The sequence below is a fragment of the Hemitrygon akajei genome, chromosome 32 (assembly GCF_048418815.1).
Source record: "Hemitrygon akajei chromosome 32, sHemAka1.3, whole genome shotgun sequence".
Taxonomy (NCBI): domain Eukaryota; kingdom Metazoa; phylum Chordata; class Chondrichthyes; order Myliobatiformes; family Dasyatidae; genus Hemitrygon; species Hemitrygon akajei.
The window spans coordinates 35,874,562-35,900,303 of record NC_133155.1 but is presented as its reverse complement, the minus strand read 5'-3'; the positions used below and the strand labels follow the sequence as shown (position 1 = coordinate 35,900,303).

General features: G+C 40.4%; 2 protein-coding genes across 2 annotated transcripts in view; one reads left to right on the top strand and one right to left on the bottom strand.

Moving 5' to 3' along the window:
* The window catches only part of LOC140719810 (regulating synaptic membrane exocytosis protein 3-like), a 387,400-nt gene that overhangs the window by 21,813 nt on the left and 339,845 nt on the right, over positions 1 to 25,742 (bottom strand). The window lies entirely within an intron of this gene.
* The window catches only part of LOC140719809 (stromal membrane-associated protein 2-like), a 57,287-nt gene that overhangs the window by 27,302 nt on the left and 4,243 nt on the right, over positions 1 to 25,742 (top strand). Inside the window, exons 3-9 of the mRNA XM_073034707.1 lie at positions 414 to 499; positions 8,384 to 8,462; positions 10,170 to 10,250; positions 13,064 to 13,145; positions 13,237 to 13,364; positions 14,305 to 14,455; positions 25,216 to 25,523. Coding sequence (XP_072890808.1) covers positions 414 to 499; positions 8,384 to 8,462; positions 10,170 to 10,250; positions 13,064 to 13,145; positions 13,237 to 13,364; positions 14,305 to 14,455; positions 25,216 to 25,523 — 915 coding nt within the window. The remainder of the gene's footprint in view (positions 1 to 413; positions 500 to 8,383; positions 8,463 to 10,169; positions 10,251 to 13,063; positions 13,146 to 13,236; positions 13,365 to 14,304; positions 14,456 to 25,215; positions 25,524 to 25,742) is intronic.

The window sequence follows — 25,742 nt, the reverse complement described above, 5'->3', positions numbered from 1 at the left end:
CTGTGCCGAGCTGCACTGTTGTGGGTGTATAGAGAGTAAAGTAACAGGGTAAGATTGCATCCTTCAGATGTGCCAGTGTTGATTGTCAGCAAGGAGGATTGATTTAATAGGCTGATAAATCCTTGTGTAGTAGGAAAATATATTAGATTCACTGGTAGTGTTGATCTTCTTGTAGACCAACTGAGAGAGGTTGTTCCATCCACAGACTAATAATATTCAATCTCTTGAGTACAAGTGGAATTACAAAAGTATATAGTGTATTTTAAAATTGTTTTAAGAAGAATGCACCATTTGTTCCCTTCTGCCATTGCTTCCATTCTGGTTTTGTTTTTTTGCTTTAGAATCTTTTGTATTGAAGATGAAGCCTTTGTGATGTTTCAGTAACCTTGTGGTCTCTTGTTTCTATGGAATAGAGCATCCAGGAAATGGGAAACTCTAAAGCCAGGGTACTGTATGAAGCTTATCTTCCTGATGACTTCAAGCGACCACAAGCAGACCAGTATCCTTTAACAGGTTTTTTCAGGAATTGAGTGGGGCTGTGAGGCTTTTTTATGTAGGTACAAATTCATAGCCTTGCTTGTCATGTATTCAAATTAGTTAAATCCCACAGAGTTGCTGAATACCAATTTGACAATGGACAATAGGTGCAGAAGTAGACCATTAGGCCCTTCGAGCCTGCACCACCATTTTGAGATCATGGCTGATCAACTACTATCAATACCCGGTTCCTGCCTTGTCCCCATATCCCTTGATTCCCCTATCCATAAGATACCTATCTAGCTCCTTCTTGAAAGTATCAATTTGACTGTTGTTTATCAATGAATAGTGGAAAAGGCTTTAAGTTAATTCTTGTCAACAGTGATAAATTTTAAAAATGTTAAATGCTTTTTAAATTTCTGGTTTTGTAAACTTGATCCTAGAATATAATGTTTATTTTTATCCATATCTTGTATTTTACCTTTGGACCTTTTAAAATATGTAGGTCAGACCTTGGAGCAATGATCTTCTCAACCATCTATAGGCCATCCTGAGTTATGGAGAATTGTACATATGAATAAACTCCCATATAATTAAATTCACAAGTCTAATGTTTCTATAAATGGCAGAACTAGTTTGTCCTCTCTCTCAACTTTAAATAATTCTTATTTCTATTACTTAAGTGAGAACATAGTTCTGGGCGAAATAAAACCCCTCTATGTGCAACCTCCAGGCAGTAATCAGATACAACTGACTCTTGAGAACATAAAATTCCAGTTTTGCCACAGGAGGTCACTTCAGAGATAGACTTTGGAAATTTGACAAGCAATGACTTTCATTGATACTTAAATATGGACCAACTTGATTCAATATTATTGTAACTAGGTAGGGAAAAATAGTAAAGAAATATTTGTTAATTGGTGCTCTTTAGCATCACTATAAGGTCACCCTTGAGCCTTCTATGTTGCACTGAGGTCAAACACAAACTATCCAATTTCTCCTTAGAATAACAACCCTCCATTCCAATAACACCTAGGTACTCTGCCTTCTTTCTGAAGAGTGGCAACCAAAGCTGTCCACATGCGGTCTAACTGTTGCTTTGTGCAGCTGCAACATGAAGTCTCAACTCTTATACACAATGCTTTGGTGTATGAAGGCAAACATTCCAAATGCCGAGGTCTCTGTATGTCCATTTACTTGTGTTTTACCTGAATTTAGGCTGCCACAGTAGAGTAGTGGTTAGTGTGATGCATTTACAGCTTGGGGAATTCAGGAGTTCGGAGTTCAATTCCGATGACATCTGTAAGGAGTTTGTACGTTTTCCCTGTGAAATGTGTATGTTTCCTCTGCAAGTATCCACAGTTTAAAGGCGTACTGGCTCTAGGTTAATTGGTCATTGTAAACTGTCCTGTGATTAGGCTAGCGTTAAATAGGTGGGTTGCTTGGTGGTGCGACTGATTGGGCTGGAAGGCCTGTTCCGTTCTATATTTGTATTTTTAAATAAATAAATTTGGCTTCTCATTGTATTTGGCCTCACATTTAAATTTCAGTCACCACTACTATGCCCAGCTGATCTATGCCCTGCTATCCTTAGACAACCTCCTTTGATATTTGTAGCTCCACTAATTTTTGTGTTGTCTGCAAACTAAGAAATCAAACCATTTACAAACCCCATTTCCATAAAAGTTGGGATGTTTTCCAAAATGCAATAAAAACAAAAATCTGTGATATGTTAATTCACGTGAACCTTTATTTAACTGACAAAAGTACAAAGAAAAGATTTTCAATAGTTTTACTGACCAACTTAATTGTATTTTGTAAACATACACAAATTTAGAATTTGATGGCTGCAACACACTCAACAAAAGTTGGGACAGAGGCATGTTTACCATTGTGTTACATCACCTTTCCTTTTTAATCATTTTGGAACTGAGGATACTAATTGTAGTAGTTTTGCAATTGGAAATTTTGTCCATTCTTGCTTGATATAAGACTTCAGCTGCTCAACAGTCCCTGGTCTCCATTGTCTGATTCTCCTCTTCATGATGCGCCATACATTTTCAATAGGAGATAGATCTGGACTGGCAGCAGGCCAGTCAAGCACATGCACTCTGTGTCTACAAAGCCACGCTGTTGTAGCCCGTGCAGCACGTGGTCTGGCATTGCCCTGCTGAAATAAGCATGGACGTCCTGGGAAGAGACGTCGCCTTGATGGCAACATATGTCTCTCTAAAATCCTAATATACGCCTCAGAGCCAATGGTACCTTCACATACATGCAACTCACCCATGCCGTGGGCACTGATGCATACCATCACAGATGCTGGCTTTTGCACCTTTCGCTGATAACAATCAGGATGGTCATTTTGATCTTTGGCACGGAGAACTCGACGCCCGTTTTTTTCGAAAACTACCTGAAATGTGGTTTCATCTGACCACAGCACACTGTTCCAGAGTCTTTCGGTCCATCTGAGATGAGATCGGACCCAGAGAACTCGCCGACGTTTCCACATAGAGTTGATGTATGGCTTCCTCCTTGCATAATACAGTTTCAAGTTGCATTTCTGGATGCAGCGACGGACTGTGTTAAGTGACAATGGTTTTCCGAAGTACTCCCAAGCCCAGGTGTCTATAATTGTCACAATAGCATGACGGTTTTTTAGGCAGTGCCGCCTGAGGGCTCGAAGATCACACACATTCAGCAGTGGTTTCTGACCTTGCCCTTTACGCACTGAGATGTCTCTGAATTCTCTGAATCTTTTCACAATATTATGTACTGTAGATCTTGAAAGACCTAAATTCACTGCAATCTTGCATTGGGAAATGTTCCTTTTGAACTGACTAACAATTCTCTCACAAATTTTGGCACAAAGGGGTGAGCCACGACCCATCCTTGCTTGCAAAGACTGAGCCTTTGATGGATGCTACTTTTATACCCAGTCATGATACCTCACCTGCTACCAATTAGTCTGCTTAATGTGGAGTCTTCCAAACCGGTGTTACTTGAATATTCTGTGCACTTTTCAATCTTATTTTAACTCTGTCCCAACTTTTGTTGAGTGTGTTGCAGCCATCAAATTCTAAATTTGTGTTTATTTACAAAATACAATTAAGTTGGTCAGTAAAACTATTGAAAATCTTTTCTTTGTACTTTTGTCAGTTATATAAAGGTTCACGTGAATTAACATATCACAGATTTTTGTTTTTATTGCATTTTGGAAAATATCCCAACTTTTCTGGAAATGGGGTTTATACATTCTCGCCCAAGGCACTTGTATAGAGTGGATTCTGATTAATTGGGCCACATCGGGACCAGTACATTTGGCCCAATTAAGCAGCTGCCGCAGTTAGCGGAAGGGTATAAAAAAGACAAATTAATGTTTAAGTGGGTTACAAATTATGCATTTAAATGAAATACAGAATAAATTGGAGCACAACCAATACTACTATAGTACTATAAAACTGTGTATTAGTTCTGAATAGTTTTAGATTGAAAAATTCATTCAGTGTTCATTACCGTGTTCTTTTTTGATTGATGGTAAATGATGAAAATTAGCTGCCTTCATACAATGCTTTCAACAATTGGATTCTTTAAATCTTAATTTTTATCATAACATTAAAGATTATTGTTGATACCTTGAAATTCTTCATAGTTCCTAACTTGTTAAAAGTAATGAAATCATTTCACTTCCACTCCTGCCATTTCTAGCATCTTCAAGTCTGAAAGCCTGAAACTGCAGTGAGCAAAACAGTTCTGACTTGTCTTGCTGCTTATTTCTCGCTAGCTATCAGTAACAAAAATCACTGCTTTTTGAACATAAACACACACAACTGATCCTGTTTAAAAACTTTGCTCTGAGCATGGTGTAGAGTTTAACGGCCACATAAGTGCACTTGACTAATGCTAGTTAGAAACTGTTTGCTGACAGTCTCCTGTCCCAAATAAATGAAAGGAAACCTGGCTATTTTCTCAATTAATTTTTATTCTTTAAGATTTGCCCCAAATAAGCAGCTTCCCCAATTAACTGATGACCTAATTAACTAGAATCCACTGTATTACAAATAATAAGGGTTCCAGTACTAATTGGTACTAATAGGTAGTTTGCAACCTACGATTTGTTTCAGATGTCCAGTCAGAGAAACACGCAACCATCACTATCCTCTGCCTTCTATCCCCAAGCCAACACATCTCAGATCCCTTGTATCTGAACATTCTGGACCAACTTACCTGTGCAGGACATTGTCAGAAGTCAGCAAATTCCACATAAACCATGTCTTCTTCTCTGCCTTCATCAATTTTCTTAGATACCTTCTCAAAAAAAACCTCAGATTTGTGAGATATGATCTGCCCTGAACAAACCCATACTGACACCTAATCAGTCCATGGAGTTCCAAATAAACTTAAATCCTATTCCTCAATCTTCCCCAATAGCATTCCTGCCATTCATGGGATAAGCCTGGAAGCTATAAACCCACTGGCCTATAGTTTCCAGGCTTATCTCTATTGTGGTCAGTACCACCTTGGGGATTTTTAACCGCAAGATCTCTTAAAATCCGACCTCATTACTCAGGACCAAATGGCCTGCTTATGAGTAGGTTCTACTATAAACTTTTCTCAGAAGCAATCCCTGACACGCTCCACAATATCTTTGCCAGTTTTGTTTGTACAATCGATAAGTGGATTAAAATCTCCATGACAACTGTTGTTCCCTTCAAACATGCCCAGGATATTTCCTCACTTACTCATTCTATGGAAGGCCAAATCCTGGGGTCCCATAGAGATTGACAGCAGTGTCTTGTACATGATTTCAACCCAAACCAATTCCACATCACTATCCACTACCTTTATGTCATGACTCAGCACGACTCAGATACCTTCTTTGATTAACAGCAGCACTCTGCTTCCTTTCCTTTTTAATCTGTTCTTTTGAAAAATTGTATAACCTGGAATATTAATCACCCATTTCTGGTTATCTGTAATCACTTCTCTGTAATAACTATCAGATCATTTCCATATTTTGCTATCTGTGCTGTCAAATGATCTATCTCATTATAAATGGTACATGTATTGAAATAAAAGGTGTGTTTTTTTGTTAATTTATAGTATTTCTGGATTTGTTCTGTGCTGTGTGCTTTTATTTACATTTTGTGCCGCTGCCTGACACTTTTCCTCTCGCTACTGCGCTCTCATCTTCCCTTTGATTTATTAAGTATCCCTTGGATCTTCCATTTAGTTATGCACCTGTCTACAATCCCATTTAAATGGTTGGTCTCCACCATCTTCTCTGACAGCTTTTGCTACACCCACTACCCTCTGTGCGGAGAAAAGAAACTTGATGTCCTTTAAATAGTTGCACTCTCACTTTAATAAACTGTGCCTTCTGGTTTTAGACTACCCTACCCTTGGGAAAATATTGTGACTATTTACGCCATTCTTAATTTTATGTACTGTTGTAAGGTCAACCCTCAAACCTCCTGCACTCAAGTGAGAGAAACCCTAGCCTATCTAATCTGTCCTTGTAACTAAAGTCCTCCATTCCAGGCAAAATCCTGTGAATCTCTCCTTCATGCTTTTTAGTTCTAAGGCATCAGAGCTGCACAGTTTTCTCAAGTGGTCTAACCAATGCCTTGTACAGTTGCAAAACAATGTCCCAACTCTCATACTCAGTATCCCTGCCTATGAAGGCAAGCAAGCTAAGCACCTTCTTCACTAGCAATGAACTTGCCTTCCAAGGTCCTTCTACGCATCATTGTTTCTAAGGTTCCTACTGTTACAGTATTTGTTTGAAGCCAATATCAAACAACCTAAACAACATTACCTAACATTTGTCTCGATTAAATTCCATTTTCCACCTATGCCCAGCTTTCCAGCTGCATCCTTTAAAGTCAGAGTAAATTTATTATCGAAGTATGTCTATGTCACCATGTGATTCATTTTCTTGCAGGCATTCACATTAGAACAGAAATACAACAGAATCAGTGAAAATCTACATATAAACAAGGATCAATCTGCAAAAGAAGACAAACCGTGCTAATACAAATAAATAAATAATACTGAGAAATTGAGTTGTAGGGTCCTTGAAAGTGAGTTAATGAGTTATGGAATCAGTTCAGTGTTGAGGTGAGTGAAGATATGTATGTACACTGATTCAGAAACATGATTACCTCAATTTCTACAACTCCTGCAAACTTCCTGTCATCAACAAACTGACCAGTCAGACCACAGATCGTCTCATCCAACTATTTACGTATAGGAAAGACAACAAAGGATCCAGCACTAATCCCTGCAGTACCCCACTAGTAACACACTCCCAGTCAGAAAAACAGCTGTTGATCCAGTTTGCCAAAACACCTTGGACCCCATGTGACTTAAACTCGTACACGAGTTTACTGCATGGGAACTTGACAAAGGTCTTGCTGATGTCCATGTCAGCCATGTTTACTGCCTTGCCATCATCAGTTTTCATAGTAATCAGGTTAATCATAATAATCATATTAATCAGAAAACTCAATCAGGTTTGTATTCAAAACAATGTTTAAAATCGACACCTGTACCTGGCTGAAAACTCAGAGTTTATTTGTCATAGACGCTGGAAACACATTAGATCTTTTTTTAAGGTTGCCTCCCTTTAATCAGCGTTTTTTCAAGTTCACAAATCCTATCCCTAAGAATTTTCCGAATAGGTCCCTGCTTCTGATGCAAGGCTTATCAGTCTGTAGTTTCCTGGCTTATCCTTAGCACCCTTCTTGAATTTATTGCTTTCCAGTCTGTTGGTACCTCACCCTAGGGCAAAAGTTGATGCAGGTAAAGGCCCTGGCAATCTCCTCCATTTCTCCCTATGATTCCATGGGTTAGATTTTATCAGCCACTGGGGATTTGTCCACCTCATAGTATGCGGATATTTACAACATTCTCCTGATATCCAGACTTGCAGACTATGGATATACATTTTCCTTCTCTTAATGTTTTCTCTTACTCCCTTCTAATGTATTTATAAAAAGTTTTGGGATTCTCTAAAATTCTGTTGCCAGGGCAGTTTTATGTCCCTGCCCTCTCAATTGTTTTTGTAAGATCTCTCCGATATCAGTAAACCTCAAGGACTCACTTGATAAACAATGTCTTATACCGGACAAGCGCTTCCTTCTTTTTCTTGATCAAACCCCCAATGTCTTTTATTAACCAAGGCTCCCTTGTTACCCTTACAATGAGCTTACTATTGTGCTTTCAAATGCCTCCTATTTATTGGATGTTGTGTTCCTTCTAGCAGCTGCCCCAATCTACTTTCACCAGATCCTTTCTTACACTGTTGAGGTCAGCCCCCCCCCCCCCCCCCAACAACTTAAGAATTTAATTCTTAAGTTTGGTCTTATCCTTTTCCGTGACTACCTTATAATGTACTGAATTGTGGCCAAAGTTCAAGGGTTCATCCAGAGACACTTGTATCACTTATCCACCCTCATTCCCTAAGTATAGCTCCCTGTCACATCAGGTGGTTTCTACCACATTATATTTTGAGTCCTGCATTTATCTACGTAATTCAATTTACCCTTTACCTTGTGGTTCGCGTTTCAGTTTTGCCCTGTGCTGCTATCATCCCTCAGCAGAACCTCCTTTCTAGTCCTACATGCATGGATCACAACTAGGTTCTCTCTCCCACTCCCAGTTATCCAATCCAGAAGATGTGCACTAGGCAGGCAGTACAGCTTTTGGGATTCTGCATGTGCTCCAGTCAACAGTGCCCGTTCCCCTAGCTGTCCCCTTATGACTGCTTCTATGGAATTTTTATTGCTTCCATGGTATATTTAATTTTTTTGGGTAAGGATGCCAAAACTACACAATACAGTGTATTGCTTAGGGCAATAAAATCCAGCTTGTCTTTTAATTTTGCCCTCAACCTGGAACTCAGATCTGTGGAAAGCTTCATAAGAGACAAATATGAAAAGAAGAAGTATTTTAATAAAGGTATTGATGTCACTGCTTTCAGGGTGAGTATTGGTTTATTACTGTCATATGTACCAGGTTACGGTGAAAACCTGCTATCCAAGCAAATGATGCCATACATAATTAGATCAGGGTAGTTATAGGATGCAGAATATAGTTTGGCAGTTATAGATAAAGTGTAGTGCAGTTAGACGAAGTGCAAGTGACTGGGAGATCAGGAGTTCATCTTTATCTGTACTGTCTGTTCAAGAGTGATAACAGTGGGACAGAACTGTCCTTGAGTCTGGTGGTATGTTTTCTCAAGTTCTTGTATCAGAAAAGAGCAGAGAGAATGAACAAGGTGGGAACGGTCCTATAGATTATGTCGGCTGTTTCCTGAGTCAGCAGAAAGTTTACATGGAGTCAGTGGAGAAAAGGTTGCTTTGCTTGAAGGATTGGGCTATGTCCACAACTGTCTTTCATTCATTGTAGTCTTGGGCAGAGCAATTGTCATATCTAGATAGATGCTTTCTATGGTGCATCTATAAAAATTTTTAAGTCTTTATTGACATGCCAGATTAGCCTTTTTGATGAAGTGGTGGGCCTTCTTGGCCATAGTTTCCACATAGCTGCAGCAGAACAAGTTATTGACGATACTTGCACCTTGGAATTTTATTCTTCCAGCAGCAACTGCAGCATAAGTTCTGATCTTCAGATGATTGAATTTGAATTGAGAGCTCATTATGTGTTGCTATAATATACATGTGCATAGGACTGGGTCATGCTCATCATCCTTGAGAATAAAGGAACAGCTTCCTTTTCACTGGACTTCATGTTCACCTTCATTGGGCCCTATGTTAGGATAGTGGTTAGCATCACATATTACAGCACTAGTGACCCGGGTTCAATTCTGCCACTGCCTGTAAGGAGTTTGTACTTTCTCCCTGTGACTGAGCGTTTCCTCTGAATGAGCTAGTTTCTCCCACATTTGAAGACTTGTGGATTAAAGTTTATTTGGTCACATGGGTGTAATTGGATGGCGTGGCATGGGGTCATTAAGCTGGAAGGGCCTGGTGCCATATTGAATCTCTAAATAATTATAAAATATTGATTTTTGGATTTGGCATAGAGGTAAGAGTTTAAACTGCTGTAACGTTTCGTTTGTCATTCTTCACCCAATAAGAGGCTGTGATCAGTGGATTATTTCATACCCTTTTTTCTGGTTCATGACCTACTTTACAAGATCTTTTCTTAATAGAAATTAATGATTCACACTTCATGCTCTGTTTAACAATTTACAATGGCTTTAATTTTGAAGTTATCTATAACTTCAAATGAATTTCTTGTTACTTAAAAAGGTGGCCTAGAAAGCAGATTTTTTGAATTATACTTGTATGGTGGGAGGCAGTGTTATGAGTGTTTGAGAGATGTGCTTAGTATATTGTGTTAGGCCAGAATAAAATAACATTTTCCTTACCAAGTGTAGGGAATAGCCAACATATGGAATAGCAAGATTCAGTTGTAGTATCCAAAGGGGAGGTGGATAAATACCAAAAGGAAATAATGGGTTAGGACAGTGGGCATAAGCATTATGGACTCAGTAGCTGCCATGGTGCTGTGGATCTGTAATCTATTATTGTATGCCGAGAACAACTAAATCTTTGTAAATAACAGCTGCAGTTGAACAGTAGAAAGGCCTCTTGTCTCAAAGTTTTGTTTCTGATCAGTCTGTGGTCTTCCAGTCTTAAGTTTAACAGCTTTTTCTCTTCCAGAAAGAAAATAACAAATGGAAGAAAGAGGCTGAGGCAAAAGAAAGCAAACCTGTACCAGTTATTTTTGAAAAGGTTAAAGTGGTGAGTCTGTGAATTGACTGTTGCCATTAGTTAAATACTTGGAACATAAATTATTTTACTGCCTGGTGGAAGAAAATGTCTTCACTGTCATAACCAAGGTATCTGGCACAGAGCTGTATTGGACTCCTTGAGATAGTTAAATTTGTGAAGATACCATTTTTCAATTTATTGGAGTTTCTTGAAGAAATGGCATGATGTGAATAAAGGTGAGCCAATGCACATGCTCTGCTTAGATTTATGGAGACCATTTTGTGGAAACTGACAACAGATGGTTAAATGGTGTGGAGGTAATAATTGATGTGCAAACAAGGAACAGAATGGGTACAGATTGATCCTCATCATATTGGTAAGAAATAATGACTGTGTGCCTTAACAGCTGGTGCTGGGGCCTCTAATTTTAACAAATTGCATAAATCATTTAAATTTAAATATGGCCCCAATGCCATATCTAACTTTGCACGGTTGTTTGTCAAATCAAAGGTGGTAATGAATCAATATAGAGGAAGGAGATTGAAAATCCGGCTGAATAGTGTCACATCAATAACCTCTCACTTATTTGCCAGCAAGATGAAGGAGCTGATTACTGACTACAGGAGGAGGAAACTGGAAGTCTTTGGGCCAGTACTGATCCAGGGGGGAGACAAAAAGGGTCAGCAACTTTAAATTCCTCGGTGCTATTATTTCAGTGGACCTGACTTGGCTTCAGCACGCAAATGCATTACAAAGAAAGCATGGCAGTGCCTCTACCTTCTTAGAAGTTTGCGAAGATTCAGAATTTTATCTAAAATATTCCCTCGTTCTATAGATGCATGGTAGAGGTACGAGGGGTGATTGATAAGTTCATGGCCTAAGGTAGAAGGAATCAGCTTTAGAAAACCTAGCACATTTATTTTTCAGTAGTCTAGCAGTCGTGGAGCATATGGATCTTGGACAGCTAGAAAGTGTCCACAGCAGCAGTGATTGATAAGTTCGTGGCCTAAGGTGGAAGGAGATGAGTTATACAGCTCTCGTTCCATGCACGTGCAAGACAACTCTTTCAGAGATTATGCAGAAAGTTTGAAGTTAATAACTCATCGGGGTGATTGATAAGTTTGTGGCCTAAGTTAGAAGGAGATGAGTTATTAACTTCAAACTTTCTGCATAATCACTCAAAGAGTTGAACTGTATGTGCATGTAACGAGAGCTGTATAACTCATCTCCTTCTACCTTAGGCCACAAACTTATCGATCACCCCTTGTGTATTGACTGGTTGCATTACATCCAGATATGGAAACACCAATACTCTTGAACAGAAAAATCTCCAAAAAATAGTGGTTACAGCACAGTCCATCAGTGGTAAAGCCCTCCCCACCTTTGAGCATATTTACATGGAGCACTGTCATAAGAAAGCAGCATCCATCCTCAGGGACACCCCACCACCCAGGCCATGCTCTCTTCTTGCTGCTGCCATCAGGAGGAAGATACAGGAGGCTCAGGACCCGCACCACCAGCTTCAGGAACAGTTATTACCCCTCAACCATCAGGCTCTTGAACCAGAGGATATACCTTCACTCAGCTTTACTCACCCCAACACAGCCTATGGACTCACTTTCAAGGACTCCTCATGTCATATTCTTGATATTTGTTGCTTATAGCTTGCTTATTTATTTATTTGTTATTTCTTTTTATATTTGTGTAGTTTGTTGTCTTTTTATTTTACACTGGTGGTTTGTCTGTCTTAGTCTTTTGTAGATTACACTGTGTTTCTTTGTATTTACTGTGAATACCCACAAGAAAATGAAGCTCAGGGTTGTAGATGGTGACATATACGTGTAGGTACTTCAGTAATATAACTTCAACTTTGATATGAACAAGGGGACCAAAGGTAATGACTGCTAATTTTGCTGGTGACGAGTGAACTGATGAGAATGTAGCAGACAGCATGGGTAAAATGGATTCAGTTGATCTACTGTGTTTACATTTCTGGGTGGAAGGCATTCAGTAAATTGCCACATAAAGGTCAGAGAGCATGGAGTTGGGGGTAATATTGGTATGGATAGTCATGGACCAATTAACAGAGTTAGAATAAATGGGTAATTTTTGGATTGTGAATCAGTAACTAGGGAGGTGCTTTAGAATCAGTGCTGAAGCCTCACCTACTTAGTGTCAGTACGGATCATTTGGATGAAGGAATTTACTGTAGCCAAATCTGTAGATCAAGTAGTGCATCAAGAAAGGGTTAATCGAGTGGACAAAAGTTGGTAAACTAAAGTGGGAGAATGTGTGCATTGATAGGACAAATGAAAACACTTTATTTAAACAATAAAACACGTTATTATCACAACAAAACATTGTGATGCAAGTAGATCTTGAGCTAATACATTTTGATGCCACTTTGCAGGATGTTGGTGAGACTGCATGTGGAGTCCTGCATAGAGTATTTGTCTTGAGGAGGGATAGTTTTACAGTAGAGACAACACATAGAAACTTCACTAGTTGGTTCCTAGGGTAAAGGGGTTGCCATGTGGAAAGGTTGAGCTTGTATTGGAATGTAGAAGATCGAGGAAAACAAGATCTGGTAATTAGATTGATAATTATGTAAAGGTTACTGTGGACAGATGGGAATGCACAGTTAAGATACAATCAGATTAGCCCTGATCTTGTGAAATTGCAGAGTAGATTCCAGGGGCTGAGGTGCCGTACTCTTTCCACTTCTGTCTGAGTGCTGCACTTGCTTCCCTAGCTCTGAACCTACCATTAGGCTTCTGCTGTGTATCTGTTCACCCTGTTTACTTTGGGAATTTTAAACAGCTGTGACTTTTTCTTGTATTGAGGCACCAAAGAAAGATGAACAGCAGCAGTTGAGGACAAGTTCTTCAGCACCTCCAGGGCCTACGATTGACCTTCTGGGCTTGGGTAAGGTTGCAGTCTTCTCTGTTCCCTCCAGTTTTACAGCAGCCAATTCTATTGTTCCTTCTATGCGCTTATCTGTAATATTCTTCCTCAGATACTCCTGCAGCAGCTCCTACCACCAGTGGGACCACCAGTCTAACCACAACGATGGCTAATGACCTGGATCTATTTGCACCAATAATGTCCAATCCACTGCCTGAGGCCAGCACATTCCAAAGCACGGTATGTATGAATACATTGCAGGAAACAGGCCTGGACCTGGAGTTTTCATGTATAGAATAGTATTTAGTAACTGAACTGGAGAGTTATTATTCCTGATTAAGGTTAATATCCAGCACATTCCAAAGCACGGTATGTATGAATACATCGCAGGAAACAGGCCTGGACCCAGAGTAATATTTAGTAACTGAACTGGAGAGTTATGATTCCTGATTAAGGTTAATATCCAGCACACACTAGTTAATAAATAATCTATACAACTAGTCACTATTTATTTTTATTTGCACAATGTTATTTTTTTCCACATTAGTTATTTGCTAGTTTTTGTTTATAATTTTTTCATAAATTCTATTGTTTTTGCTTTATTTTCCTGTAAATGCCTGCAAGAAAATGAATCTCAAGATACAGTATGTGGTGACATATGTGTACTTCGATAATAAATTTGCTTTGACTTAAATACCCAGCTCATGTTAAACACACGAACAGAATGGAGGGTTAGGTAAATCACTGAATAAAAGTGTGGGCATTGCTTGGCCAGCCCCACCCTCTCCGAAGGAGACGCTGATGCTTTATGCGCACAAATCCAGCTGAGCAGATTCCCCCCCTTCCTAAAACATTACAGAGAGATTGCCGTTTGTCTCTACAACTGCATTGTTATAATTATTCAGTGTTTATTTCACTGGAAGTCCTATATGTTTGCTTAAAGAGGGAGCATGATATGTGAATGTGTAATTAGTAGAGATAACAGAATCCGGTATGTTATCAGTGTGTCTAGGGAATGGCTACACCTTGTACTATTGCTTTTGTCATTTAGTGTATACCTTTATATATTACTGTGTTGGACATTGTACGTCTTTTGTGTAAGTGGAGAATTCAGTCAATTGCATGCAGACGAATGCCTTAAATGTATGCTGATGTGTCACTGTGTCGACATGTTTTGCAGTCTTTGGCCTCTGCTCCCCAGGAAGGAGCTGAGAACCTGAACCTCTTTGCTGACCCCTCCCTGAAGCAGGAGGATTCTGGGAAGAAGCAGCTCTCAAAGGACACCATTCTGTCGCTTTATGGGTCACAGCCCGCCCATGTTCCAGCGCAAGGTATGTAACAGAACTGCAATTATCATCCCACCCAGAAACAGAGGAGATGAACTGGCAGAGATGGTCCTGCCAAGCTCAATAGCAGAACCTTTACAGATCTTCCATTCCTAACTGACTGCAGAGGTGGAAATCAGCTGATCTGGAACTGGGGACCCTGATATAGTGATGAGGAAGTGGTGAACAGAACCATATGATTTGTGGCACAGCAGACACCCACTCTGACTTGGTTAGGCTGAAAACTCACATGGCTTAATTTATCAGCTCCTGACCACAGCCCTGGTAGGTTATTGACACCAAGTTCTCCACAAGACACCAAGTATTTAAAATGTGCTGAAGTTTTGCCATCTGCCTTTCTTTAAGGCTACACTTTTTGGATGAAGATACTGTTCTAACATTCCAACTAATACTTAAATCTGTGCCCCCAATCTTTGCAACCAATTCTTGCATCTCTCCAAGCATCTTCTACCCTTCCCCAACTCCATAATTTAAAGCTCCCCTAAATCTCCTTTAATGTAAGAAAACAACTGCAAATAGATCTTTTCCCATAGCCATAATTATCCAACATGGCAAAACTTGGATAATGCATCCTGCACTGTTCTAGTGACTGGAAGTGTATACAAGTAAAGCAAGGGATCTAATTATACAGGTGCTTGTCAGTGCCCTGGCCAAGAAAGACAGGTCTTCCATTTGCCGTCACAATCATATTTTTCTTTTATTGATCTTCAGGGATGTGCGGAAGGTCCCCTATACTGTTAAGCATTCTACCATTTCGAATTGAATTTCACTTGTTACTTTTCACTTCCCTGGACGTGTTGTACTTTGTCAAATGCTTTACTAAAATGCATTTATAAGACAATAAGATATAGGAGCAGAAGTAGGCCATTTGGCCCATGTAGTCTGCTCCACCATTCAATTATGGGCTGATCCAATTCTTCCAGTTATCTCCACTCCCCTGCCTTCTCCCCATACCCTTTGATGCCCTGGCTAATCAAGAGCCTATCTATCTCTGCCTTAAATGCACCCAACAACTTGGCTTCCACAGCCGCTCATGGCAACAAATTCCACAGATTTACCACCCTCTGACTAAAATAATTTCTCCACATCTCAGTTCTAAATGGACGTCCTTCAATCCCCTGCCATGGAAAATAACTTTGCCATATCTAATCAGTTCAGGCCTTTTAACATATGGAATGTTTTTATGAGACCCCCCCCCCCCCCCCCCCCCCATTCTCCTGAACTCCAGGGAATACAGCCCAAGAGCTGCCAGACGTTCCTCATATGGTAACCCTTTCATTTTCTGGAATCATTCTCGTGAATCTTCTTTGAACCCTCTCCAAAGTCAGTATATCCTTTCTAAAATAAGAAGGCCAAAACTGCACACAGTCCTCCAAGTGTGGTCTCACGAGTGCATTATAGAGCCTCAACATCTCATCCCTGCTCTGATATTCTATACCTCTAAAAATGAATGACAACATTGCAATCACCTTCTTCACCACCGACTCAACCTGGAGGTTAACCTTCAGGGTATCCTGTACAAGGACTCCCAAGTTCCTTTGCATCTCTGCATTTTGAATTCTCTCCCCATCTAAATAATAGTCTGCCCATTTATTTATTTCACCAAGGTGCATGACCATGCACTTCTTTGTCCATTCCCCTAAACTATTTAAGTCTCTGCAGGTTCTCTGTTTCCTCAACACTACCTACTCCTCCACCTATCTTTGTATTATCAGCAAATTTAGCGACAAATCCATTAATCCCATAGTCCAAATCATTGACATACATCGTAAAAAGCAGCGGTCCCAACATCGGCCCTCGTGGAACTCTACTGGTCCCCGGCAGCCAGCTAGAATAGGATCCCTTTATTCCCACTCTCTGTTCTCTGCTTATCAGCCAATGCTCCACCCATGCTAGTAACTTCCCTGTAATTCCGTGGGCTGTTTTCTTGCTAAGCAGCCTCGTGTGGCACCTTGTCAAAGGCCTTCTGAAAGTACACCACATCCACTGCATCTCGTTTGTCTACCCTGCTTGCAATTTTCTCAAAAAATTGCAGTAGGTTAGTCAGGCAGGATTTTTCTTTCAGGAAACCATGCTTGCTTTGTCCTATCTTGTCATGTGCTTCCAGGTATTCGGTAGTCTCATCCCTAACGATCGATTCTAACAACTTCCCAACCACTGATGTCAGGCTAATAGGTCTATAGTTTCCTTTCTGCTGCCTCCCACCCTTCTTAAATAGCAGAGTAACATCTGCAATTTTCCAGTCATCTGGTGCAATGCCATAATCTATCGATTCTTGAAAGATCATTGTTAATGTCTCCGCAATCTGTCCAGCCTTCAGAAGGTTCCTTCAGAACCCGAGGGTGCATTCCATCAGGTCCTGGAGATTTATCCACCCTCAGACCATTCAGCTTCCTGAGCACCTTCTCAGTCATAATTTTCACTGCACCTACTTCACTTCCCTGACACTCTTGAATGTCCGGTATACTGCAGATGTCTTTCTCTGCCATCTCTGCATTTTTCATTACAACATCTCCAGCGTCATTTTCTATATCTACCGTCAAATCTCTCTGACCCTTTACATACTTAAAATCTTTTAGTATATTTTTTTGTATTAGTCACCAGCTTCCTTTCATAATTCATCTTTTCCTTCCTAATGCCCTACTTATTTCATTCTGCAAGTTTTTAAAAGCTTCCCAATCCTGTATCTTCCCACTAGATTTGGCTTCCTTATATGCCCTCTCTTTTGCTTTTGCTTTGGCTCTGACTTCACTTGTCAGCCACTGTAGTGTCCTTTTTCCATTTGAAAATTTCTTCTTATTTGAAATATACCTGTCTTCCCTCATTTTTCGCAGAAACTCCAGCCATTGCTGCTCTGCTGTCCTTCCCCTCTCGTGCCATTGTAATTTCCTTTATTCCACTGAAATACTGACATATTGGAATTTAGTTTCTCCTCAAATTTCAAAATGAACGATCATATTGTGATTATTGCTCCCTAAAGGTTCCTTAACCTTAAGCTCTCTTATCACCTCTGGATCATTGCACAACACCCAATCCAGTACAGCCAATTCCCTAGTGGGCTCAAGAACAAGCTGTCCTAAAAAGCCATCCCTTAGACATTCTACAAATTCTCTCTCTTGAGGTCCAGTACTGGCTTGGTTTTCCCAATCCACTTTCATGTTAAAATCCCCAGCGATTATCATGATGTTGCCCTTCTGACACACATTTTCTATGTCTATGAAATGCATTATCTTTAGTATGTCTTCAAAGAGTTCAGTCAACTTGGTCAGACATAAAAATCCATGATTAATCTGGGCCTTTCTAAGTGCTGATTTATGATGTCCTTCAGAAATTATTTTTGCAATTTGTCTACCAATAATTTTAGGGCGGATGGTTTGTAACTATTCTTTTCTCACTTTGAAAATAATGGCACCCTGTTAATTGTGTAACTGACCTCTGACATCATGCTGCAGCCAGACAGGTTTAGAAAATGATCATCAGAGTATTTTCTTTTTCTTTTTTAATAATCTGGGAATATTTTATCTAGGCATGGTGATTAATCCACTTTTAATGATATCAAACATTTCCTGCCTTTCTCTATGTTACTCATAGTATTCCACACACTTCAGCTATATTGTCTGAATCAATTTGTGAATCCAAATGTAAAATATTCATGTACGACTCTACCCACTTGTTCATCCCCATAAATCATACTATATTTTCATTTTCTAATAGACCCTGCTGTTTGCAATATGCTTTTGCATGTATCTATAAATCATCTTGGGAATTTCCTTCATTATATCCATCAGTGTTGTTCACTAAATACTGTTTGCCTTCCAATTTTATTACTTTCATCCTTAGACTTTTTTATATCTTTATCTCTATAGTCTTGAGCACTTGCAGTCTGGCATGTTTCTTTTTTCCTGTTTTATTATTTTCTTCTTGCCAGCTGTCAGGGATTAGGTTTTAATGCTTCTCTATCCTTCCCATCTTACTTTTTTACCCCTTGGAAACATGTGCTCAGCACCCCTCAGCCATTTCATAAATTTGTTCTGAAATTATTTCGAGAGGTTATTTCCAGTCCACCTCTCTCAAGCTATATTTAAATCTAGTAAAGCAAGCTGCACTCCTTTTGCTTCTTTTCCATCACGGTGCTAAATCTCACTGAATTATAGCTATTGAATTATTGAAAACGATTGCACAGCCACCCTGTCAAGGCCATTCCCTATGACTAAATTTGGTGACGCACATTCTCTTGTGTGATTGTAGCACATGCATGTCAACAGAAATCTCCACACTGCTTATACCCTTTCTGTGTTAATTAGTTAAAGCAGCTGGAGTCTATGATGATGAGTCACTCCATTACTAAAGGATTCCCATCTTTATCAGGCATCACTTGAAATAAACCTCAGAAAAACTGGTAGCAGGGAATTTGTCTTCCAGCTCAAAAATTCAAGTACATTCTGCTGCCATTGTGGAGTAGTTACCAACCTTGGTGATTTAAGACTTCTTGTAATTCCTTTCGGATTTGTTCCTGGTGCTGCCTGGTTATTTCTGGGACAATGTAAAGCTGAGTGCTGAGAGAGACTGAAATAGATCGGCTTCACTACCATATCTTCATCAGGCAGGCTCACAATACAATTTAATCTTGAAGAATAAGCTTACAACCTTTGTTGAGTAAGCGTCGAAGAAGGAAGGTGGAACCTCTATTTAGCATGTTAATAAACAATGGTGATCACATCACATATTAGTTAAGCAACAGATTCAGAATTTTAGTACTCTGGTTGAGCCTTCAGTGCACTAGCATTGGAGCCCCACTTTACTGTGACAAGAAGTTAGATGTGAGAAGTCAGCTGAATGTTTTGCAGTTGACTCTATGGGTTATAGACAGACTGAAATATACGATGTTTTTTAAAGAAAACACCTGGTCTCAAAAGGAAACAGCTGTGAAGAAATCCCCTCGATGAGCTGGTAATAAGTAATAATTATTTCTAGTGGGCAAGCAAATCTGTCCCTACTGCAGTGTTTACCCAGCAATCCCTTTATGGCTCTGGCAAAACTGAGCTATTATTGAGTGTTTACTCTACCTATAGATCTTGATACATAGAGAAAGCATGAAATTTTATCATCACAGAAAATTAAGCCTGGCTGAAATGAATGTGACAAAGATGTGGGGAAAAAATTCCTTACCAGGCACACAACATTAATCATGGCTCGTGCCTTTAGTTCTTCTCCACTTTGGCTATTTGGTATAAATTACCAACTTTGTGAGCTTTCGTGTCTTTTAAAATTTCTTCTTGTTTAAGCTTCTGCCCTGAGGTTGCCATTACTGTCAAAAATTCTTACAAATTATAGGTATCTAAAATCATAGTCATACAAAATTTATTCTGAAAGTACAGGTACGTCACTATATACAACCCAGAGACTCATTTTCTTGCAGGCAGCCATAGTACATAAAAGATACACAATAGAATCAATGGAGGACCAAACTCAACAGGATGGACAACAACAATGAGCAAAAAGAAAAAACAAAAATACAAAAAAAAGAGAAAATAAAAGAAATAATAGTAATAAATAAATAAGCAACAAATATTGAGAACATAAGATGAAGAGTCCTTGAAAGAGAATCTGTAGGTTATGGGAACAGTTCAGTAGTGGGGTGAGTGAAGTTTTCCCCTCTGGTTCAAGAGCCTGAGGGTGAGGGGTATTAACTGGTTGTGCAGGTCTTCAGGCTGCTGGATCATATTCCTGATGTCAGCAAGAAGAGTCCATGACCTGAATGGTGGGGGTCCCTGATGATGGATGCTGCTTTCCTACAACAGCACTGGATGTAGAACAAGCTCTTTGGCCCAACTGGTACATGCCAACCAGGAGGCCACATCCAAGCTAGTCCCATTTGCTAGTGTTTGGCCCATTACCTTGTATACGTTTCCAAAAAATATACCTGCCCAACTGTCTTAAAAGATGTTATTGTACTGTACCTGCCTCAACCACTTCCTCTGGCAGATCATTCCATGTAGATAACACACTTCGAGTAAAAAAAATAGTTGCTCCTCAAGTTTCCTATTAATTCTTTCCCCTCCCACCTTAAACCTATGCCCTCTAGTTCTTGATTCTACAACCCTAGGAAAAAGACTAAAGTCATTCAGCTTATCTATGCAAATCATTTTAACTCAGTAAATGAACTATTTGTTATAGTTAAGAGTCTTTTTATCTGTTCCCTTTTATTCCACTAATGAAACAGAATTTGGTAACTTGCCCATGTGCGGGTGAATCCATCTACTAAAGCTGTAGAACAGGGGTTCACAACCTTCTTTATGCCATGGATCCTTACCATTAATTGAGGTGTCCATAGACCCCAGGTTGGGAACTCCTACTGTAGAAGATGGATTCTCCTGCATCTAATTCTTCCTGGCTTCACCTCTGTGTATGTTGACTCATAATTGTAGCAGGCTTTTGTTCTTAACTTTGAGCTATGAAAGCAGTTACTGGCATCAAGGCACAGTCTCTTTAGCATCTCTACTGTTCCTCCACCGTACACCGTAATATGAGTTACAGCATACTGATGGCATGTCATTTAACTGACAGCCTCATAGTAGACAGATCTTGTCTAAGCAAGGACATGGACCTGCTGCAATTTGCCTATCACCACAATAGGTCTACAGTGGATGTAATCTCACTGGCTCTCCACTCGGCCTTGATAGCTCAGCATTCAACACAATCGTACTCAATCATTCTAATCAAAAAGCTCTAAAATCTGGGCCTCTGTACCTCCTTCTGCAACTGGACCATTGACCTCTTCATTGGGAGACCACAGTCTGTGCAGATTGGAAATAACATCTCTTCGCTGACACATAACACTGGTGCATCTCAAAGATGTGTGCTTAGCCCACTTCTCCACCCTCTACACCCACAATGGTGTGGCTAGCCATAGCTCAAACAGCATTTATAAAGTTACTGATGACACAACTAGTGTTGGCAGAATTTCAGATAATGAGAAGGCATACAGGAGCGAGATAAATCAACTGGTTGAGTGGTGTCACACTAACAACCTTGCACTTGACGTCAGTAAGACCAAGGAATTGATTGTGGACTTCAGAAAGAGGAAGTCAAGAGAAACCACACCAGTCCTCATTAAGGGATTAGCAGTTTAAAGTTCCTGGGTGTCAGCATCTCTAAAGATCAGTCCTGGGCTGCGCTTAAGCTTGCAGTTACAAAGAAAACATGACAGCAGGTATGTATATTTCATTAGGAGTTAGAGGAGACTTGGTATGCCATCAAAGACTCACAAAACTTTCTACAAATATACCACGGATAATACTCTAACTGGTTGCATCACCTTCTGGTATGGAGGGGCCACTGCACAAAATCAGAAATTTGTTTCCAATTGGTTATTTCTGCAGTTTTGTTTTATTTGTTGTCAGGACTTTGTTGCTGGTAACATCAGAATTTTGTCTTCCGTTTGCTTCCCAGAGAAGGTTTCACCACAGGAAGCAACTATTTGACACACTGAGAAGCAAAAAGACTAGATACTGGAATTCTAAAATTAAAAACAAAAAATGCCAGAAATGATCAGCAGGTCACATCTGAGGGATGAGAAACAGAATGATTGTTTCAGATCTGATGAAAGTTCTCCAACCTGAAACATTAACTCTTTTTCTGTCCCCATAGATGCAGCCTGACCTCTTGAGTATTTCAAGCATTTCCTACTTTTATTAATTGTCCTACACAAACAAAGTGACAGTAAAATATTGAAAGTCCAAGAGTGGACATGGAGAGGATGTTTCCTATAGTGGGGGAGTCCAGAGCCAGAGGGCACAGACTCAGAATAGAGGATGTTGATTTAGAACAGAGATGAGGAGGAATTTGTTTAGCTAAAGGTTGGTGAATCTGTGGAATTCATTTCCACAGACGGCTGTGGAGGCCAAGTCACTGGGTATATTTAAAGTGGAGGTTGATAGGTTCTTGATTAGTAAGGGCATCGAAGGTTACAGAGAGAGGACAGAAGAATAGGGTTGAAGAGGGATAATAAATCAGCTATGATGGAATCCTGGAGCAGACTTAGGTCAAATGGCCTAAATCTGCTTCTATGTCTTACGGTCTTAGAAAACAAGTTTTCTACCCTATACTATACAGAAAAAGATGGGTTATATAACAATCACCATAATTTCTTACTGACACTTTAACTTCCCAGATTTTTAAATCTATATTCAGATCCTCAAACTGGAATCTGAATTAGCTTTTTCAGAAATTAGTCCAGGGTGCTAGACTGTTGATTCTGCGGATGAAATAACCTTTCATACATTGAATCTTAAAGAGATTGTAAGTTTGGTGAAAATTTTGCTTTTAACAGCACTTATTTCTGACGGTGTTTCTCAGTTAAAGTTCAAATTCAAGTTTAATTATCATTCAACCATACATGAGTACAGCAGAACAAACCAGTGTTCCTCTGGGGTTAAGTGCAAAACATACATAGCACAACACAGCACAGGGCACACTCACAGCACATTCAATATAGGAAATAAACATAGCGTCATTCAAGAAAATGTATTTAATATTTTATTTCCTTGAGTGACATGACTGCAAATTGATGATGCAGTTCCCAGAAGTTCGCAGATGAACAACGCACGCAATCCAGCTTGTCATTCCACCAATTGAACACCGGAGGGCAGCACCAATGGGAGAGGGCAGCCCTCAACTGAGTATGGAAGCCATGCTACACTACCTCTGGCACCTCCTCTTCTGGACTGCAATGCAAGCAAGCCCACAACTTGAGGCTCAGTCCTCTCTACAGCCGAGGCCATGCAGCATCCCCGCCATCCCCGCATATGTAAGGCTCCTTTTCATCGACTACAGCTCTGCCTTTAATACCATCATTCCAAATAATCTGATTCCTAAGCTCCGGAACCTGGGTCTTAGCACTCAGATCTGCAGCTGGATCTTCAACTTCCTCACAGACAGGACCCAGGCTGTAAAAATAGGGGACAAGCTCTCCTCTACAATCACTCAGCCCCCTGCTGTACTCACTGTACACCCATGATTGTGTAGCCAAGTTTCCATCGAACTCAATATTTAAGTTTGCTGATGACACTACAATTGTAGGCCGTATCTTGGGTAATGATGAGTCGGAGTACAGAGAGGAAATTAAGAACCTGGTGGCAAGGTGTGAAGATAATAACCTATCCCTCAACGTCAGTAAGAGGAATGCATTGGTTGTTGACTTCAGAAGGAGTAGCAGACCGCACGACCCCATCTACATCGGTGGTGTGCAGGTGGAACAGGTCAAAAGCTTTAAGTTCCTTGGGGTGAATATCACCAATGACCTGACTTGGTCTAACCAAGCAGAGTCCACTGCCAAGAAGGCCCACCAGCGCCTTTACTTCCTGAGAAAGCTGAAGAAATTTGGCCTGTCCCCTAAAACCCTCACTAATTTTTATAGATGCACTGTAGAAAGCATTCTTCTAGGGTGCATCACAACCTGGTATGGAAGTTGTCCTGTACAAGACTGGAAGAAGCTACAGAAGATCATGAACATAGCCCAGCACATCACACAAACCAATCTTCCATCCTTGGACTCACTTTACACTGCACGCTGTCGGAGCAGTGCTGCCGGGATAATCAAGGACACAACCCACCCAGCTAACACACTTTTTGTCCCTCTTTCCTCCAGGAGAAGGTTCAGGAGCTTGAAGATTCATACGGCCAGATTTGGGAACAGCTTCTTTCCAACTGTGATAAGACTGCTGAATGGATCCTGACCTGGATCTGGGCCGTACCTTCCAACTATCCGGACCTAACTTGCACTACAGTACTTTCCCTTTTCTATCTTCTAATTATGATTTATAATTTAAAATTTTATTATATTTACTTCGATTTGTACTCCAGGGAGTGCGAAGCGTAGAATCAAATATCGCTGTGATGATTGTACGCTCTAGTATCAATTGTTTGGTGACAATAAAGTAATCCAAGTAAGTAATCTGTCACACCAACAAAGAGATGAAACAGGCTTGTGGTATTTTACATTATCGATGTCCAACAGGGTCTTGTGATTGCAAGTGAAATGTCCAAGACAAGCACTGGCTGTTACAATGCACGGCACCTTCTTGCACCAAGTCTGCTGTTTTCCTGTAGCAGGCAGCAACACTGGTCAACACCAAATCCAGCCCTTCCACCAACAAGCAGTTCACTGATGGGATAGACCTGCAGTACCTGAAGTTCTTAAAGTCCAGCATTTTCTTGTGATTGTAAAAAAAGATGAAACACCTTCGATTGGCCTCCAAGAGTCTGCTGCACCTGAGCGCACCGCTATCTTACTGGAATCATCTATCTTGAGCTCAAGTCTGAAATGACTGCCGTTCTCACATGAAGGTCGACTCTGTTCTGGGTTTGGCTGTTCTGCTGTAGCATGCTATGGTAATGCTGGCAGCTTTTGAACAAAGTCCAAACAGGGAATGATCAGGTTGTTCAGTTTCTGAGGTGTAAAGAGTTAAGTGTTTCAACAGGATCCTGGCTCTGGGTCAGTGCAGTCTGACTGGAGACACTGAACTACTAGGTCTGACAACAGTCCCTCTCAATTACTAATTGATTTTGCTGTTAATAAACAACAAAAGCAATTAATATAATCTTTATTGTTGCATGTTTCTTCTTGCAGTGAGCTGCTACAAATTTTACAATATATGTCAGTGATAATAAACCTGATTCTGATTCTCATGCTGACTCCACACTGATTAAAACTGGAACTGAGAGACTGCTGTTGTGTTTTCCAGGTGCGATGTTTATGCCCTCTGCACAAACACCCTATGGTCCCTGTCTGGCACCTGGCTTTGCGAATTTTTCCCCGGTGGGCAGCGGAGCCATGCCGGCCAGTGCTGTGATGGGTAATGTGGGGCAGTCATTGGGCATGGTGGCTCCAGTAGCATTGCCACCAGGATTCGTAGGTAGCATGCAGGCCGGGGTGATGGGTGCGCCCAATGGGATGATGACGCAGCCGGGTGCCCACATGGCTGGAATGGCCATGCCTCAGCCGGTGTATGGAGTCCAGCAGGCACAACAGCTGCAGTGGAACATTGCACAGGTAAGGCTCTTCCTGCCTCAGAAGGGAATAAACAGCCTGTTCAGCCCATCTAGTCCGTGACGAACTATTATTATGCCTAGTCCCATTGACCTGCACATGGACTGTAGCTCTCCATACCCCTGCCATCCGTGTTCTTATCCAAATTTCTCTTAAATGTTGAAATCGAACCTACATCCCTTCATAATTTTGTATACCTGTCAAGTCTCCCCTCATCCTTCT